Here is an 18,535-nt window from a genome sequence, read left to right as displayed (position 1 = left end):
TGAAAAGGGAAAAACAAAGAATTCTAATGTGAAAAACTAGCCAAGGAATATGTCTCTTATTTTAATTATAGTACTTGAAGTTTACCAAAAAAAAGAGAGAAACTAAATATTTAAAGAAAAGTGTGGTGTTTAATAAAGTGACATTCTCTACTATGTTCAGACATTCTGATACTGGATTTCTCTACTGCATTTTCTAAAAGAAAAGAAAAGAAATTCTTCTCAGAAAGAAGGGTCTTATTCTGAAAATAAGATTTGCAAGGCCTGCAAGAACCCAGGGAAGTATTTAGATAATCCTATTGAAGAACATCTCTAAAGGCTTAATAGTGCAGTCATAAGAGAAGAGAATTAGTGAGTCTACAGACAGTCCTTGATAAGTATAGCAAACTTGTGCCTGGTGAGGCACAAAACTTGGGTGTCTGCAAGATAAATGCTCATATGACCACAGATTTGCTAACCAAACTTTGATACCGGTTGGGCTTTACCCTCTTCAACTTGGGCACAATCTTCCAGCCAAAATGCATCTGAGGTAGAGGAAGTAGAGGAGGAAGAGGTTTCATTGTCTTGCTTCACCATTATCCAGTATGGAGAAGGCGCCTTCACTTCTTTCTTATCATCTCTGTGAATCATCACGTCACAATCAATGTCTTTTCCTACACTAATAGTATGGTTCTTCTTCTTATATCCATGCCAGTCTCTGGAGATGGATATTGGTCTCCTTGCAGGGTGATGCGCAGTTGACCACGGATATCTATAATATTGAAGTCTTCTATCTAAATCTACATTTTCATTATCATCACTGCTTGTGAAAGATTCATCTTTTGCCAGCTCCATTTTCTTTGGTGTGCTGAAATGAAAGAATAGTGAATAAAATAGATTCTTCATGTCTCAACATTGATGGTCCCCTAACAAGATGCCTTATAACTTGCTTTGACTCATAGAAGATACAATTTAGCTTTAGCACTACCTTTCTGTGTCACTGAAATGTTTCCCTTTTAAAAATTATCTTTAAATCTTTTTCCATTTCTAAATGGAAATCAAATTCTGCCTTAAATTACTTTACCATACCTTAAAAAGTTTTGCACAGACTTATACTAGACTACTGACCAGAATATTAGGAGGTGTTAAAGGGTAGATTAATTTCAGTGCAGCTAAAGTGACAGGTTCAACCTGACCATCTCCTGAGAACTCTGTTCTTGTGGCTCACGTGGCAGGAACACAATATTACTGATTTCCAGAGGAGTCAGGAAGTCAGGAAATAGTGGGCCTTAAGGATCTTCAACATCCTAGTCATTAGTAAGACTTGAGAGGGTCTTGCTCTGTCACCCTTGCTGCAGTGCAGTGGCACAGTCAGCTCACTGCAACCTTGAACTCCTGGACTCAAGTGACCCTCTGGCCTCTGTTTCCCAAGGAGCTGAGACTACAGGTGTGTATGCTGTATGCTGCCACACCTGGCTAATTTTTAATTTTTTTTGTTTTGTTTTGTTTTGTTGTCTAAAAACAGGATCTCCCTATGTTGCCCATGGCTGTCTCAAACTGCTGGCCTCAAAGAATCTTTACCTTGGCCTCCAAAGTGCTAGGATTACAGGCAGGAGCCACTGTGCCCAGCCAGGTTTTTGTTGTTGTTGTTTTTAACTTTCTCCAGTTTTTGGCTTTCTTGATTGTTGAAACTAGGTGGTGCTTGCCTGCTAGTACCTTCAGGTCTCTGAACTTTCCTAATGCCTACAGTACCTGTGCTTGCTTTAACTTTCCAGAATGAGTGCTCTGTCACCTGCTTTTCCCTCATCCTGGTGCTGTTGCCCAGCAGAACCAAATCTTTGTGATTACAAATCTCTGGTACATTCTGCCCTGCTAAAAGGAAAGAGGTTTCTTCCCTGCCAACCTGTTAAGACTTCTGGTGTTATCACTAATAACCTTGGCGATCTGCCTGTTGTATTTGCTTCCAAGAATTTGAATGGCTTTTCCTAAAGTTTATCTCTTCCAGTAATAAACAGTTGATAATGAGTAATTTTTACTAAGAGCCACTAGTCTTAAATACTGATTTTCTTTGTCTAATTTGCCTTCAGACACACTTAGGTCTTCCTGAACAGCACATGAATTTTTTTTAAAAATCCAAGTATTAATAACTTTTTTTTTTCCAGACTGCAGGGTGAATCCTTGGCAACTCTGATGGTTAGGTAACCAAAAAGGACAGGTAAATTATCATTAGGTAATAAAGCCACAACCCTGCAGAGGTCAGGATTGGCTGGAAACAAACTTTCTAGACCATTCAGCCTACCCAGAGCGGTAAATGGAGAATTTTCTCCAGTGTGTATACCCGGTGCCATTTTCTCCTGGAAAAGGTTATACCAGCTTTGTGAAAGCAGCTTTTTCCTTTCCCTTCTTTCCCTGCCCTGTTACACCTAAGTCACTAAAATACCGTAGATATGAGTACTTTGCCTAATTAAGAAAGGGAGTCAGCAGGTGCTTGGTATTGTTATTTAAGTTCGCGGGTTTTCGCCTCATACTTGAGTTGTGCTATTCTATCTTTTCTTTGCTTTTGAATGGTCAGTCTGCCATCCTTAGAATTTAATATTCTGGATCTCAAAACTCCTCCATGTAATGAAAATGCTTAGAACATAGTTGTTATGTTGTCATCTAAAAGATGAGCCCATGCTTTTAGAGTCGTGCCCTCCAGTGTAGGAGTCGCTGAGTAGGATTTGATTGTGAGTTGTGATCATGCTACTACACTACAGCCTGAGGGACAGAGTGAGACCCTGTCTCAAAAATAAGACTTTTCAAATTAAAAATTAAAAACAAATGAACCATTGACCACATGAAAGTCCTAGGGCAATTTTAGCAAAACAAGACAGACTCAGTCCCTGCCTTCATGGAGTTCACATTCTCCCAGGGAAACACAGTGAACAACTGATTACACAGATTATTACATTAAAATTGGGATAAATGTGAAGGAGCGAGCTGTGAAGGCATATGTCAGATGGACCTGTTTCTAGGAAGACCCCTTGGAGAAGGTACACTGGAGCCTTCAAGGGTGACTACTGAAGAGCAAAGTTACGAGCATGTTGCAGACAGAGAAGAGCAAGTGCAAAGACCCTGAGGCAAAGAGCAACAAAAGGCAGGGAGCTGGAAGCTAAAGTGGGATAGAGAAGGATGGGGAAAGCAGTATGAGTTGAAGTTGGAATGGTATGCAGAGGCCAGCTGAACCCCGTAGAGCATTATAGGCCAATGTGAGGATTTTGACATTTATCCAAAGAACAAAAAGTCTTGAGAATTTTTGCAGGAACATGCCAGGATCAAATTTGCATTACAAAAAGATCATTCTGGCCAGACTTGGTTGCTCATGCCTCTAATCCCAGCACTTAGGGAGACCGAGGCAGGCAGATCACCTGAGGTCAGGAATATGAAACCAGCTTGGCCAACATGGTAAAACTTCATCTCTACTAAAAATACAAAAATTAGCTGGGTGTAGTGGCGTGCACCTGTAATCCCAGCTACCCTGGAGGCTGAGGCAGGAGAATCACTTGAACCTGGGAGGCAGAGGTTGCAGTGAGCCAGGATCACTCCACTGCACTCCAACCTGGGCGACAAGAGCAAAACCAAGAAAAAAAAAAAATACAGTTTGGTGATAATACAATTTGAAAGTAATTAGCATGTGGATAGTCAGAGAAACCATAGGCATCAATGAAATTGGCCGGGAGAAAGGACACCAAGAGGAAATGGCCAGAGGTAATAGGAAAATAGGAAAATCAGGGGAGTGTGGTGTTACAGAAGCCTGGGAAGTGCTATTTCAAGAAGAGAGTGGGTGGCAAGTGTTAAGTGTCTAGGGCTGCTCAGAAACCAAGCAAGATAAAGACAGAAGAATGTAGTGGGATCAGAAGTGTGAAGGCTATGGGTGGCCCTGGGAAAAGGACTCAGCCGAGGGATGAAAGCAAAGCCTAGACTGAAGTGGGTTGAGGAGTGTCTGGGAAGTGGCGTCTCTCAAGGAAACAGGTGTCTAATACAGCTTTTAGCAAGTTGGGAGGGGATGCAAGAGACTCCAGTGGCTAGAGAGAGTAGAGAGAGGAGAGTGGACTGAAGATAGGATTTGCCAAGATGAGAGAAGTTTAAAAAGGCTTAGATGTTACTGGGAAGGACCCGGAGAGAAAAAAATTGAATATGCAAAAGAAAATAGGATTTGCAAAAAGCCTTTTTTTTTTTTTTTTTAGACAGAGTCTTGCTCTGTCTCTAGGCTGGAGTGCAGTGGCACGATCTCGGCTCGCTGCAACTTCCGACTCCCAGGTTCAAGCGATTCTCCTGCCTTAGCCTCCTGAATAGCTGGGATTACAGGTGCTCGCCACCACATGCAGCTAATTTTTGTAATTTTAGTAGAGACGGGGTTTCACCATGTTGGCCAGGATGGTCTCGATCTCCTGACCTCGTGATCCGCCTGCCTCCCAAAGTGTTGGGATTACAAGCATGAGCCACAACACCCGGCCCACAAGAAGCATTTTAAAGGCTGACTCGGGAAGGAGAGGCACCATGCAGGTAGTCACAGGGACAAAATTCCCAACTGATGACTTGTTTTTTAACTCCAAGTTGACTTTATCATGCTTTCTCATATTAGATCCTACAGATCTAATACCAGAAACCCAGGAAATTACTCTGACAGTGTCACCAGTCCTCCTGTCATTATCCTTATTTGATAATTGTCACATTAAACCATCTGTGCCTCACAGGCCCTGGGATTCTGTATTAAAACAAAGAGTTCCTAAAATTAACTATTTACCTTGTTACTGGGAATTTGGCCTCCGGGATTAAATCATATATTTCTAGCCATTCTTCAGGAATGTTAATAAAATCTCTGTAAACCTTGATTTGTAGCACTGTTCCAACGGTGATATGTTGCAAAAGCTGTAAAAATTCTCGAAGAGTATATCCTAACACATTGGCATAGCCAACACTAATCAGAACATCACCTGAAGAGGGAAAAAATTATATATCAGTAAAACTAGGGGTTTAAAGGGACCATATTGATTTCTGGCTTTATTGTGAGGTATTTCATTTTATGTGTTCATACTGTTGATTCTTTTTGAACCAAAACCAGGCTTCAGCCTTTTTTTTTTTTTTTTTTTTTTTTTTTTTTTTTTTTTTTTGAGATGAAGTCTCACTGTCGCCCAAGCTGGAATGTAGTTGTGTGATCTCGGCTCACTGCAAGCTCCGCCTCCCAAGTTCAAGTGATTCTCCTGCCTCAGCCTCCCAGGTAGCTAGGATTATGGGCACGTGCCACCATGCCTGGCTAATTTTTTTTTTTTTTTTTTTTTTTTTTTTTTTAAGTAGAGATGGGGTTTCACCATGTTGGCCAGGCTGGTCTCAAACTCTTGACCTCAGGTGATCTGTCCACCTCGGCCTCCCAAACTGCTGGGATGACAGGCGTGAGCCACCTCGCCTGGCCTAGCCTTTATTTAATAAAGATGTTCATTTCCATGATATGAATGTCCTTTGCATAATGAAGAGTATATGGAAGATGTTTCTTAATAGCAGTATAATGGTAGACATTATATGATGTTTCTGAGACATTTCTGAAGTTCTCGGTGTGACAGAGGCTAAAAAACATTTATAATCGGAACCAGCCTTTAGGATTCTAAAAATAGATTAGTTTCAAATAAAATGAATGGCTATTACTAGGAAAGAAAAAACCATTTACACTAAGTGATGAATAAATGACCTACTTTCTATTATACCTGCCTGGCAATTTCCAGTGCCCTCTACAGTTAATAGACCACATTAAACATAAAGCCTTTCATTTTAATTCTCTACCCTTGTGCAGTATTGAGCAAATAATTCTGTATAAAACATTGGGCAATTAGGCATGCTTTAATTAACTGTAAGGTGTGTATGCACTGAGTATGTTGGTTTAAAGGGATTTGACAGCTAGGTTTCCCTACCTTAGGGCAATGCAGGACAAGGAAAGAAACAAGATGGTCAACCATGCAGCTTCTGAGTCCCCAGCAGGTGGGAAGAGGACTACATCTTGAGCACTAACCCCCGAAACCCCCAAATTGAAAGAAGCTAAAAAGACCAATTATTCACTTGCTCCAACCTCCCCCATGTTCCCATCTCCAGCAGGTAGGTCATGGACCTGTGAGTGAGATCCAGTCACTTGACACTCCCACCTGGGTCACTGAACCTGGAGGAGGAGACGCAGAAGAGTGACAGGAGCTTCTAGTTGCCAGAGGTAGTTACACACAACTCTTGGTTCTCACCATTTTCCAAGCCTACTTCTCCAGCCTTTTGGGCGATTCTATCAGACTCAGTATCCCAAATTCAGTGCATTAACAGAAGTGTTTTCTGTTTTTTGTAATGAGGAACTCTGCTACAACGGCATTCAGCAAGACTTCAGAAAGGAATACAAAGGATTTGCTTTTTAAGGACCAATTCACGTTGGGCAAAATCTTAAGTCTTCAGATCTTATTATTACTGACCTGCTGGGGACCCTCATCAGCCTCATTCTAAGACAGCTGAAGCCTAACCTCAAGAGAGAAAAGGGTCAAGAAGAAGTGCCTTCTCTGATGCATGCACTGGGCTTCAATCAGGAATTACACTGATCCCAAAAGAAGCCTCCAAGGATGCCAAGGACAAATGTCCATAGCTCTAGATCCTATCAGAAACAAATTTCCCAGAATTCAAGAAAATGAATACTTAGAAGGGTGGAGAAAAACCTCCTTTGGTCTTAAGCAGTAGCTGAGGGTAATACAATCAACCATGTATCTGAAGCTCACTTCAGAATGAAACAAGGCTACCTGCAGCTTGAGCAATACGAAACAGATGCTCATCCTACTGAGGTTAATTACAGTGGCAAAAAAAAAAAAAAAAAAATTCCCCAGATGAGCTTACTTTCCTAATGTTAAAAGCAGTGTTTATAGCTGAAAGCTATGGCTTGGCATTCTGCTTAATTATGTTGTAAAAGGGTGACTTTTATCAAGAGGGCAGAAGATAAATAGCTTAATTTCCTGACCGTTCTGGCTGTAAACCAAACATGTCAGCATGTGAATGTGATTACTCTAGCAATAGATATTAACATTGCCCTTCATACAGAAACACCAATTTGGTATTTATGAACACCAACCTCATTACACATTTTTTTCTGTTTTAATGGGCTATAGGATGACATTATATAAACTTTGTCTCGATTACCTACATTAAATCAACTTTGCAGCAGCCAAGCCACTACTGAAAAATATTTTATTTTTTCATCTCTCCCAACTAGGCTGGAAGTTCCTTAAGTTCCTCATGGCTAGGGACCTTGTCTGTGTGGTTCACTACTACACCCCCAGTGCCTACCTGGGTGTCTGCACACACTAGGCCTTCAGGAAATGCTTAGGCAGTAGCCAGTCTATGGCTTGTATTTACTGTTGAAGCTACATTAATTTCTTTTTTTTTTTTTTTCTTGAGACAGGGTCTCACTTTGTCACCCAGGCTGGAGTGCGAGGATGCAAATACAGCTCACTGCAGCCTCGACCTCCAGGGCTCAAGCAACCCTCCTGCTCAGCCCCCAGCGGAGCTGAGACTACAAGCGCATATGCCCACCATGTTGGGCTAGTTTTTGTATTTTTTATTAAAATGGGGTTTTGTCATGTTGCCCTGCCTGGTCTCGAACCCCTGAGCTCCAACAATTTGCCTGCCTCAGCTTCTCAAAGTGCTGAGATTCCAGGTGTGTGCTACCGCACCCGGCCTACATTAATTTATTAAGACTTAGAATATCAGAAGCTGTTAAGGCCATACTGGCCAAAAGGAACTTAGAGTTTAACCAGAATAAACTAACACTAAATAAATTAGGAAATCAAAGTGAAACCCTATCCTGAAATACCAAAGGAGAGAGATTTCAGCACATAGATAAAAGATAATGGGGCTGGGAGGAAATGGGGTCAAAGAAATAGCATGTTTCTACAATTATCGTCTCCCAAAATCTCATCATCATTGTCTAAAACCACTGAGTTACAGACTTTAAAGCCTAGACTGATGCTGAGGAGAACTGGCAGGCTTGTCACAAAGAGATTTGGGGCTCTGGACTTACTCTGTATTCAAATCTCATTTCTAGTTGTTAGGCAATTGGCTAGAAAGGTATGGGCTTTCGAGGCAGACATGGGTTCAAATCCCAGCTGTGAACACAGACTCAGTTGTGTAACTAAGATGAACAAGTTATTTCGTCTCTCTAATCCTCATATATTTTCATTATCTACATTTCAGAAGTGTTGCAAACTTTAGATAACACGTGGGGCCAGGTGAGATGGCTTATGCCTGTAATCCCAGCACTTTGGGAGACTGAGACAGGAGGATTGCTTGAGCCTAGAGGTTCGAGGCTGTAGTAAGCTATGATTGCACTACTGCACTCCTGCACTCCAGCCTGTGTGACAGACCATGTCTCTTATACAAATAAAATTAAAAATTGGAGTAAAAAAAAGATAATAGATGGTGAAATATCTCCCACAATGCCTGGGACATATATTCATTTATTATTTATTTATTTATTAAGCAAAGACATAACAAATGAGCCACTACTTTAGGTGTGAGGGTTAATATTGTCAACTTGATTAGATCAAAGGATGCAAAGTATTATTTCTGGGTGTGTCTGTGAAGGTGTTGCCAGAAAAGATTAACATTTGAGTCAATGGACTTGGAGAGGCAGACCCGACCCTCAATCTGGGTGGGCACCATCCAATCAGCTACCAGCGTGGCTAGAAAAAGCAGGTGGAAAAAGGTAGAATGAGCAGACTTGCTGAGTCTTCCAGCCTTCATCTTTCTCCTGTGCTGGATGCTTCCTGCCCTCGAACATCAGACTCCAAGTTATTTGGCTTTTGGACTCTTGGACTTACACCAGTGGTTTGCCAGGGGCTCTCAGGCCTTCAGCCACAGACTGGAGGCTACACTGTCAGCTTCCCAACTTTTGAGGTTTTGGGACTCGCACTGAGCCACTATTGGCTTCCCTGCTCTTCAGCTTGCCGATGGAGGGGCAGAATGATATGGTTTGGTTCTGTGTCCCCATCCAAATGTCATTGCCAGTTGTAATCCCCACATTTTGAGGGAAGGACCTGTAATCCCCACGTGTGGAGGGAGGGAGGGAGGTGATTGGATCATGGGGGTGGTTTCCCCCATGCTGTTCTCATGATAGTGAGTTCTCATGAGATCTGATGGTTGAATGAGTGTTTGGCAGCTCCTCCTTCACATACTCACACTCTCTTCTGCCGCCTTGTGAAGAAAATGACTGATTCCTCCTCCACCATGATTGTAAGTTTCCTGAGGCCTCCCCAGCCATACGGAACTGTGAGTCAATTAAACCTCCTTCATGTATAAATTATCCAGTCTCAGGCAGTATCTTTACAGCAGTGTGAGAATGCACTAATAGAGTAGGTGAGTCCTGGACTTAAAAGATGAAATTCAAGACTGCTTCTAACCTCAAAGAGCCCACTAACTATAGCCCTGCCATGAGATTCTCTGTTGCCCACCTAAAAGCATACTCCTGTCAAACTCTAGCACCCTGGAGTATGCACCCAGATCATCACCCAGCATCTGTCACCTGACCTTGAAGAAGCTGAGGAGAAGCAGAAAACCCCATGGGACCTGTCCTGGAGTTCTTTTGTTCTGGTAAGTCCAGAACTCGCCACCGGTCGCCGTTTGTTCTCCACCACCAAGTAGTGATGAGTGGGGAAAACGCTTTGGATTTTAAGGTATAGCAAACTGTTTCATAAAACCATTATATATCTGCTTTCTTCTTTAATCCATTGCTTGGAACCCTTAGCTGCAAATAGAACCACCTGAGGAGCTTTTAAAACATAAACTGCCCTGTCCCAGTCCAAGAACGATTGAATCAAAAACCTGTGGAGAGATAGGGACCAGGCATCTTGGTTTTAAAAACTTCCCAGATGATTCTAACAGGTAACCAGGGTTGAAAACCAGTGGCTTAATCCACTGGGACCCCCATACAGCCATCATTTTTTATTAAAACACACACGCAAAAGTCTGGAGAATCTGTAAGAACAGCCTAAGAGATTATTTCCAATATTTCTATAGCACTTCAGTTTTAAAAGCACTTTCATAAAAATTATTTCATCAGGCTGGGCTCAATGGCTCACACCTGTAATCCCAGCACTTTTGGAGGCCACATGGGAGGATTCCTTGAGGCCAGGAGTTTGAGACCAGCCTGGACAACATAGTGAGACACCACCCACCCACCGCCTCCACTGCCCATGTCTACAAAAAAATAAAAAATAAAATTAGCTGGGCATGGTGGTACACACCTGAGTCCCAGCTACTCAGGAGGCTGAAGCAGGAGGATCACTTGAGCTAAGGAGTTTAAGGCCACAATGAGCCATGATCAAGCCACTGCACTCCAGCATGGGTGACAGAATGATACCCCATCTATCAAACAAACACACATTATTTCATCAAATCTTAACAACCTCTGACAAACACAGGATTATCCCAATTCAAAGATGAGGTGACTGAGGCCTGAAAGGTTAAGTGGCTTTGCCCAGGGTCACAGAACTAAAAAGTGTCAGACCCTGGGCCTGAATCAGGACAGCTAACACAATATGTTTTTTCCTTCTCACGACTGCGCCAGCCCATTCTGCTTCCCCAGCTCCTGGGCACAGCACTAGGCCCAGGCCAGGTACTGAGAAAACACCTCTTGAACAGCATAGAAAATTCACCCAAAGACACAAGGAGCAGGGCAGTATTGGTAAAGCCCTTAGGCTCTGGAGTCTGACAGAGAAGGTTCAAATCCCAGCTCCTCGGAGTGACCATGGGAGAGTTACTAAATACCTGATTCCTTGTCTGCAAGGTGGTTTCATGCAGAATCTAGCTCAGGGATTGTGAGAGTGAAATGAGATCATGCAGCTAAGTGTTAGCAATGCTTAATACTGCCTACAAAAGAAAATATCTTTATGCTGAGAACCATAGCTCTGGAGCTATGGTCCCTGAATCCCCACGTAGGAGAAACAGGTGAATTGGACAAGGAGCTCAATCTCACCTTCATTAAGTAAATTTAATTTTCTTATTTTTTTAGAGATAGGGTCTCACTCTGTTACCCAGGTTGGCATGCAGTGGCACAATCATAGCTCACTGCAGCCTCGGCTTCCTGCGCTTAAGTGAGCCTCCCACCTCAGCTTCCCGAGTAGCTAGGATTACAGGCACGCATCATGCCGGGCTACTTTTGTTTTGTTGTAGAAATGGTGATATGGTTTGGATTTGTGTCCCCGCCCAAATCTCATATTGAACTGTAGTCCCGGGTGTTGGAGGAGGGACCTGTGGGGAGGCGGTTGGATCACGGGGGCAGATTTCCCCCTTGCTGTTCTCTTGATAGCGAGTGAGTTCTCATGAGATCTGGTTGTTGAAATGCGTGTAGCACCTCCCCCTGCTTTCTCTTCCTCCTGCTCCAACCATGTAAGACGTACCTCCTTCCTCTTCACCTTCCGCCATGATTGTAAGTTTCCTGAGGCCTCCCCAGCTGTGCTTCCTGCAGAACCATGAGCCAGTTAAACCTCTTTTCTTACAAATTACCCAGTTTCAGGTTTTTCTTTATAGCTGTGCAAGAACGGACTAATATAGACAGCATCTCACTATGTTGCTCAGGCTGGCCTTGAACTCCTAGCCTCACCTGATCCTCTCACCTTGGCTTCCCAAAGTGCTGGAATTACAGGTGTGAGCCACTGTACCTGGCCAGAATTAAATGAATTAATATGCCCAACAGTGATAGTTATATAAGTGATAGCCATTGGCTGGCCCATAGAAAGTTCTCAACTAATGTTGTCATATCCTTTTTTTTTTTTTTTTTTTTTTTTTTTTTTTTTTGAGACAGAGTCTCACTCTGTCACCTAGGCTGGAGTACAATGTGCGATCTCAGCTCACTGCAACCTCTGCCTCCCGGGTTCAAGAGATTCTCCTGCCTCAGCCTCCTGAGTAGCTGGGACTACAGGCGCCCGCCACCAGACCCAACTAATTTTTGTATTTGTATTTATTTATTTATTTAAGACAGAGTCTCTGTCACTCAGGCTGGAGTGCAGTGGCACGATCTCAGCTCACTGCAACCTCCGCTTCCCGGGTACAAGTGATTCTCCTACCTCAGCCTCTCAAGTAGCTGGGATTACAGGCATGTGCCACCACGCCCAGCTAATTTTTGTATTTTTAATAGAGACAGGGTTTCACCATCTTGCCAGGCTGGTCTCGAACTCCAGACCTCAGGATCCACCCACCTCAGCCTCCCAAAGTGCTGGGATTACAGGTGTGAGCCACCACTCCCGGCCAGTTTTTGTATTTTTAGTAGAGACAAAGTTTTACCATGTTGGCCAGGGTGGTCGCAAACTCCTGACCTCAAGTGATCCCCCGCCTCGGCCTCCCAAAGTGCTGGGATTACAGGCATGAGCCAGCATGCCCGTCGTATCCTTATAGTTACACTGAAACCTGGTGACCCGAGCCTCCCTTCAGGCAGATGGGCAGGATGGGTGGTTGGGAAGCATGGTGAAAGGGCAGTCACCTGGCTGAAGTTTCCCGTCGTTGGCTGCAGCCCCCTTCCTGATGAGGTGGGTGATCTGGAGGTAGGGTCCATGCTGGATGATGATGAGGCCTAATCCCAGCCTGCCCACAGTGAGTTTGGTCTGCTGTGTTTTGCTCAAGTTGTGTACAGATGTTTTGACCTTGATGCTGACTCCTCTTTCTAACCAAAACAGGGGAACTTATTTCAGTCCTTCACCAAGACAGAAGCATGGCCATACCCACTGGGGTTCTGAAGCCAGATCCCTGGGACAGTTATTTAATCCCTATTCCTCAGATTCCTTGTTGGTAAAATGAGGATAAAAAGTGTTCACCTTGGAGAGCTCTTCTGAAAATTAAATGGGAGCATTAAAGGGCTTTTGCAGAGTCTGGCATATTATGAGTACTTAATATTAGTTAGTGTTATCTATTCACTTAACAAATATTTATTGATACAGACAGTGTGCTAGGCCCTGGGTTTACCATGGTGAGCAAAACAGATATGTTGGGTTTTTTGGTTTTAACAGACAAGGTCTCACTCTATTGCCCAGGCTGGAGTGCAGTGGCATGATCACGGCTTACTGCAGCGTCGATCTCCTGGGCTCAAGGGCTCCTCCCACCTCAACCTCCTAAGTAGCTGGGACTACTGGCATACGCTACTATACGTGGCTAATTTTTATTGTTTTTGTAGAGACAGGGTCTCACTATATTGGCCAGGCTAGTCTTGAACTTCTGGCCTCAAGCAATCCTCTCACCTCAGCCCCCCAAAGTGCTGGCATTACAGGTGTGAGCCACCATGCTTGGCCCACATGTGTTTCTTGTCCTCATGAAGTTTACAGCCTAGTGGAGGGGACAAATATCAATCAGTCATGTAAATATATGTTAGATAACAAACTGAAACTCATGTTATAAAAGAAATGGACGGAGGCTCTGAGAATGAGTAACAGAGGGCCAAAGTCTCATCTGAGGATGGCAGGTCAGGCTTCCAGCAGGGCTAAAATTTGAATTAAGGCCATAAGGACCAATAGGAAATATTTAGGCAAAGAAAGGTGGATCAGGAGCACATTGTGTTAAGGTCTGAGAAAGGAAGGAACTGGCCCTGTCAGAGGAGGGGGAGGCAGGAGGAGCGAGGACCAAGCAGACAGAGGCTGCTTCTCAGACTTCCTTAGTGAAAAAGCTCAGAAGTGAATTAAGCTGGACATGGTTAGATGAGATGAAATGAAATGAAAATGAAAGGGTCGTGGTGCATGTCATGGCAGTAACAGCAGAAATGAGCAGTAGATGGATCCAAAAAGCACGTGGGAGGAAAATCCGAAGGCCTTGGAGACAAGGGGTAATGGGAGGGGTTGAAATATGTTTTCTACAGAACCAAATCTCACAAGAAAAATTTCAGGGACTAAAAGGACATTCAAAACAACAAGTTAATTTCCCAAGAGGAAGCTGCTAGCAAACTCCTTTTCGGTACACAGGAAGCTCCTGGGGAGCTTTTCGGCACACTTTTCCAGTATTTCACACACAACTCCTTTCCATAAGGACAAGTGACACACAAGCTTGCCAAGTCCATGTGACTGTGGTGTTTTCAGGGCCACTGCTGAGGGAAAGGCTCCCCCAGCTCCCTACCTCTGGCTGTAGGGAACTGGAGGGGTTCATGGCCCTTTCCTCTAAATCAAATGTCCTTGCCCATCTCCAACCTCACTTTCCCCTAAACCACAGATGCTCTTTGTTTGGGAAAATAAAATAGCATAATATAAACGAGATACCATCTTCAGAGACCTTTTGGGGTTCTGGGTGCAGTTGGGGGCAGGATATGCCCTACCTGAGCCTCTGGTTCCTGAGCAAACAGAGAAGTCACATCTTGGGCAAAGTCCAGTGGTTCCTATCTCAGCTTGTAAATTCAATGTGCTTATAAGGTAAGCTACCAGGAGCCCACTTTTAAAAGTCAGCAGGGCTAAGTAAAAGAAGCCGGACTCAAAAGGCTCCTAACTCACAGATGAAGGACGTGTCTCAGGAGTTTGATCCAGACCTCTATAAGCAAATGCAGAAGTTCAGGAAGGCAAGAAACACACAGTACATCTTGTAAAATTAAAATAACTTTGTGCCAGGTGCAGTAGCTCACACCAGTAATCCCAGCACTTTGGGAGGCTGAAGCGGGCAGATCACGAGATCAGGAGTTCGAGACCAGCCTGGCCAACATGGTGAAACCTGTCTCTACTAAAGATACAAAAAATTAGCCAAGCGTGGTGGCACGCGCCTGTAATCCCACCTACTTGGGAGGCTGAGGCACGAGAATCACTTGAACCTGGGAGGCAGAGGTTGCAGTGAGCTGAGATGGTACCATTTTACTCCAGCCTGGGTGACAGGGTGAGACTCTGTCTCAAAAAAAAAAAAAAAAAAAAAATTAGCCGAGCATGTTGGTGTGCGCCTGTAATCCCAGCTACAAGCCTGGGTGACAGAGGGAGACTCCATCTCAAAAAAGAAAAGAAAAGAAAAAAAAAAAACCTGACAAAGTGAAGTTGAATGTGGATCTTCGTGGAGCAAGTTAATACATGCAATCTCCTGTCTCACATCCTAGCAACGTACCAGACCACTCCGCTTCATTTTGGGGAGAAGATTTCTCACACTATGGCAGCCATCCATGAGAGCTTCACAGGTTATCAGCTGTATGAAGTCACTACTTTAAAGCGCTTACACAACCCTCTGAAAAAACTAGTTGAGAAGAAAAGAAGCTCACCCAGCAGGAAAGCACAGATGTGGCAGTGCAGGAGCTGAGTCAATTAATTTCATTAGAGGATGGAAACTGCTACAAGGAAAAAACTGAAGATGTGCCTTAGACAAAGGCTCTTCACAGAGCACATGCTCAGGATGAACTATTAGCCATCAAACCTGAGGAAGGTGCTCGCTTGGGCCCAGTGGCAGGGACCCTGGAACCCGAAGGTACTGACAAAGATGACCCTACTGCTGTTGAGTGAGATCTTCAATGCTTCCTCCCTGGAAGAGGATGAGCTCAGAAAAGAGTGAGTGGTGGCCGGGAGCGGTGGCTCACGCCTGTAATCCCATCATTTTGGGAGTCCAAGGCAGGCGGATCACGAGGTCAGGAGATCGAGACCATCCTGGCGAGCACAGTGAAACCCGTCTCTACTAAAAAATACAAAAAAATTAGCCGGGCATGGTGCAGGTGCCTGTAGTCCCAGCTACTCTGGAGGCTGAGGCAGAAGAATGGCGTGAACCCAGGGGGTGGAGCTTGCAGTGAGCCGAGATCACACCACTGCACTCCAGCCTGCGCAACAGAGCGAGACTCCATATCAAAAAAAAAAAAAAAGAGTGAGCCGCTGTGTTTGGGGACAACCAGGTGGAGGAGGCAGCACTGTGGTCCTGGGAGAGCCAGACCCCAAGCACCACATTAAAATATGAAAGACTTACAGGTCTTGCTACAAGGCTAGTCAGACAGCAATGTCAACCTTCCCAAGGACAAGCAGTCCAAATGACAACAGCCCTGCAGTGAAAAAGCCTAAGGCTGCCTGGCACCTGCCTGCCTGCTTCAGCCTCTTCGCCAACCTCGAGTCATTATCAAATCCTGATGCTGTTCGGAAAAAAGCCATAAAGAACAAGAACTGCTCAATGCAGGAATCTGCAGCCTTCGGTAAGCCCACCTGGGGGCTAGCAGAAGTATACAGTGATTAGAGCCTGGGCAACGTAGTGATACCTCATCTCTTCTATTTAGGCCGGCGTAGTGGCTCACACCTGTAATCCCAGCACTTTCGGAGGTTGAGGGTGGGTGGATCACTTGAAGTCAGGAGTTCGAGACCAGCCTGGCCAGCATGGTGAAACACCGTTGCTACTGAAAACACAAAAATCAGCCAGGTGTGGTGGCTCACACCTATAATCCCAGCTACTCTGGAGGCTGAGGCACAAGAATCACTTGAACCCACCTGGAAGGCGGGGGTTGCAGTAAGTCAAGATCACGCCACTGCACGCCAGCCTGGGTCACAGAGCGAGACTCTGTCTCAGAAAAAAAAAAAAAAAAATTAGCTGAGTGTGATGGTGCATGCCTACAGTCCCAGCTATGGGAGGCTGATGCAGGAGGATTGCTGGAGCCCAAGAGTTGGAGGCTGCAGTGAGCCAGGAGCATACCACTGTACTCCAGCCTGAGTGACAGAACAAGACCCTGTCTCTAAAAATAAAATACAGTGACCAGTATGCTATTTTGAGATTTATGTGCCCTTTTAATAAAAATGAAAGGGCCAAAGTCCCTATTTACATTGATATAATTTTGTAAAGGATCCTTACAATATGATTTCGTTTTTATGATGTTCTCCATGGAAAAGGAAAAAAAAAAAAAAAACACTGTAAAAAACAGATAGGGGTGTGAGGAGCTGCAGTGGGGTGGGGTTTGGCTGCAACTGGGCATTGCAAAGTAATTTTAGGGAGTGGTGAAACTGTTCCCTATCTTGATGGAGGGGGTGATTCAACGTGGGTATAGCTTGTCAAAACTCATACCGCTGTGCTTTTAAAGGGGGGGATCTTACTGCATGGAAATTATACCTTGATAAAAATAACGATGACCCAAGGCGGGCAGATCACTTGAGGTCAAGAGTTGGAAACCAGCCTGGCCAACATGGCAAAACCCTATCTCTACTAAAAATAAAAAAGTAGCTGGGCCTGGTGGCAGGGACCTGTAATCCTGTGAGCCGAGATCGTGCCACTGCACTCCAGCCTAGGGGACAAAGCAAGACTCCTTCTCAAATGATGATGATGATGATGATGATGATGATGATGATGATGATAATAATAATAATATGATGATGATGATGATGATGATGATGATGATGATGGAGACAGGTTATCTCCCAGGCCAACAGTATACCATTGCCATTTTACAGAGGAGGAAAATTGAGGAAGGCTTGGTCTCCAGGGCTTCTTCACCCACTTCCTTCTCCCCAGTTACCTTTTTTGTTTTTGCGGGAGGCCTTCTGCATGGCTCTGGGAGGTCAGGCAGCTCTGGAGAGCCTCCCGGAGCAGAGGCTGAAATCAGTCCCAATCTCAACAGTTTCGAACCTCGCCTGCGGGCAACGCCCTCGGGATGGCCGCCAGGGGGCGCTGCGCTGCCGCTGCCCAGAAATTGGGCGGCAGTGAGGTCGCCGCAAGGCTTCCCGTGGACCCTGCAAAACGTAGCGTGGGTATTGCACTCCAGTGTACTGTATGGAAACTTCTGCAGAGGCTAGCACAGTGCCTGACCCATGGTGGGTTCTTCATTATTTCTTTTCTTTTTTTTGAAGAGAGGGGCGAGGGGGTGGGGGGGGTCTCACTATGTTGCTCAGGCTGGTCTCGAACTCCTGGGCTCAAGCGCTCTGCCCGCCTCAGCCTCCCAAAGTGCTGGGATTACAGGCATGAGCCACAGTGCTTGGCTTCTTCATTCATTCTTGGTGAACCTAAGAAACAGGGAGGGGGAGAAGGCACAGAAGAGGGTGTCTCAAAGATGACAGGTGGTCTGCAGAGGAAGATCACAGCCAGAAGATCACAGGAGATCACAGAATACCTAGAAGATCAGAGAATCCCCCGCTGTGCTCCAAATAATGGTATTTTAAAAAAAATTGTTACATCAGTAGCTCCAATGCTTTGGAACTGCACTTTTTTATGAATGTTTTGAATAAGAAAAGGCCCCAGGGTGGCCTAAAAAAAAAAAGAGTCACTATTAGGAGAGGCCCTATTAATGCTTCCTTCTTTTTTCCAAGATAATTCTTCCTCCCACACACGTTCACTCATACAACAAGTATTTACAGGGAGCTGTTCTGTCGTTTACTGATACTGGGGATACAACAATAGGCAAGACAAACACAGAACCACAGGCTTTATCCTCTTGAAACCTGTACTTAAAAAACAGATGAAGTGGACAATTGTAGGAAAATATAAATTATTAAAAATAAATTCTAGGCCAGGTGTGGTATCTAACACCTGTAATCCTAGGTACTCAGGAGACTGAGGCAGGAGGACTGCTTGAGCCTAGGAGTTTGAGATCAGCCTGGGCAACATAGCA

At 44.5% G+C, this 18,535-nt stretch overlaps 1 protein-coding gene and 1 long non-coding RNA gene across 4 annotated transcripts; one reads left to right on the top strand and one right to left on the bottom strand.

The window, feature by feature from the left end:
• Nucleotides 1–48: 48 nt before the first annotated feature.
• Nucleotides 49–17,546, bottom strand: PDZD9 (PDZ domain containing 9). Of its 3 annotated transcripts, none has more exons than XM_050774046.1 (4): nucleotides 17,447–17,546; nucleotides 12,506–12,685; nucleotides 4,763–4,952; nucleotides 49–844 (listed from the first exon to the last, which is right to left on the bottom strand). In XM_050774046.1, exons 1-4 carry the CDS (start codon nucleotides 17,475–17,477, stop codon nucleotides 451–453), a joined length of 795 nt encoding a protein of 264 aa, XP_050630003.1. In that variant the 5' UTR covers nucleotides 17,478–17,546; the 3' UTR covers nucleotides 49–450. The 3 variants fall into 3 exon arrangements, with proteins under 3 accessions (XP_050630003.1, XP_050630005.1, XP_050630004.1); XM_050774048.1 differs by lacking the exon at nucleotides 17,447–17,546 and adding an exon at nucleotides 11,427–11,488 and having other exon boundaries at nucleotides 12,506–12,544; XM_050774047.1 differs by lacking the exon at nucleotides 12,506–12,685.
• LOC126944505 (uncharacterized) lies at nucleotides 1,308–6,389 on the top strand. Its single transcript, XR_007722075.1, has 3 exons — nucleotides 1,308–4,521; nucleotides 5,133–5,236; nucleotides 5,927–6,389. It is a non-coding gene; the product is annotated as an uncharacterized LOC126944505 (long non-coding RNA).
• Nucleotides 17,547–18,535: the final 989 nt, after the last annotated feature.

Source organism: Macaca thibetana, chromosome 20 (genome assembly GCF_024542745.1).
Source record: "Macaca thibetana thibetana isolate TM-01 chromosome 20, ASM2454274v1, whole genome shotgun sequence".
NCBI classification, from domain to species: Eukaryota; Metazoa; Chordata; class Mammalia; order Primates; family Cercopithecidae; genus Macaca; species Macaca thibetana.
This window is presented reverse-complemented; position numbering and strand designations above follow the sequence as displayed.

What these genes read in the sequence shown, in the direction of transcription:
- PDZD9 (XM_050774046.1), bottom strand. Translation starts at nt 17,477, where the DNA reads ATGCAGAAGGCCTCCCGCAAAAACAAAAAAG. An exon ending in CTCCCGCAAAAACAAAAAAG is followed by an intron (nt 12,686 to 17,446) that starts GTAACTGGGGAG and finishes TGTTTTGGTTAG; the next exon opens with AAAGAGGAGTCAGCATCAAG. An exon ending in GCCAAATTCCCAGTAACAAG is followed by an intron (nt 845 to 4,762) that starts GTAAATAGTTAA and finishes CTTTCATTTCAG; the next exon opens with CACACCAAAGAAAATGGAGC.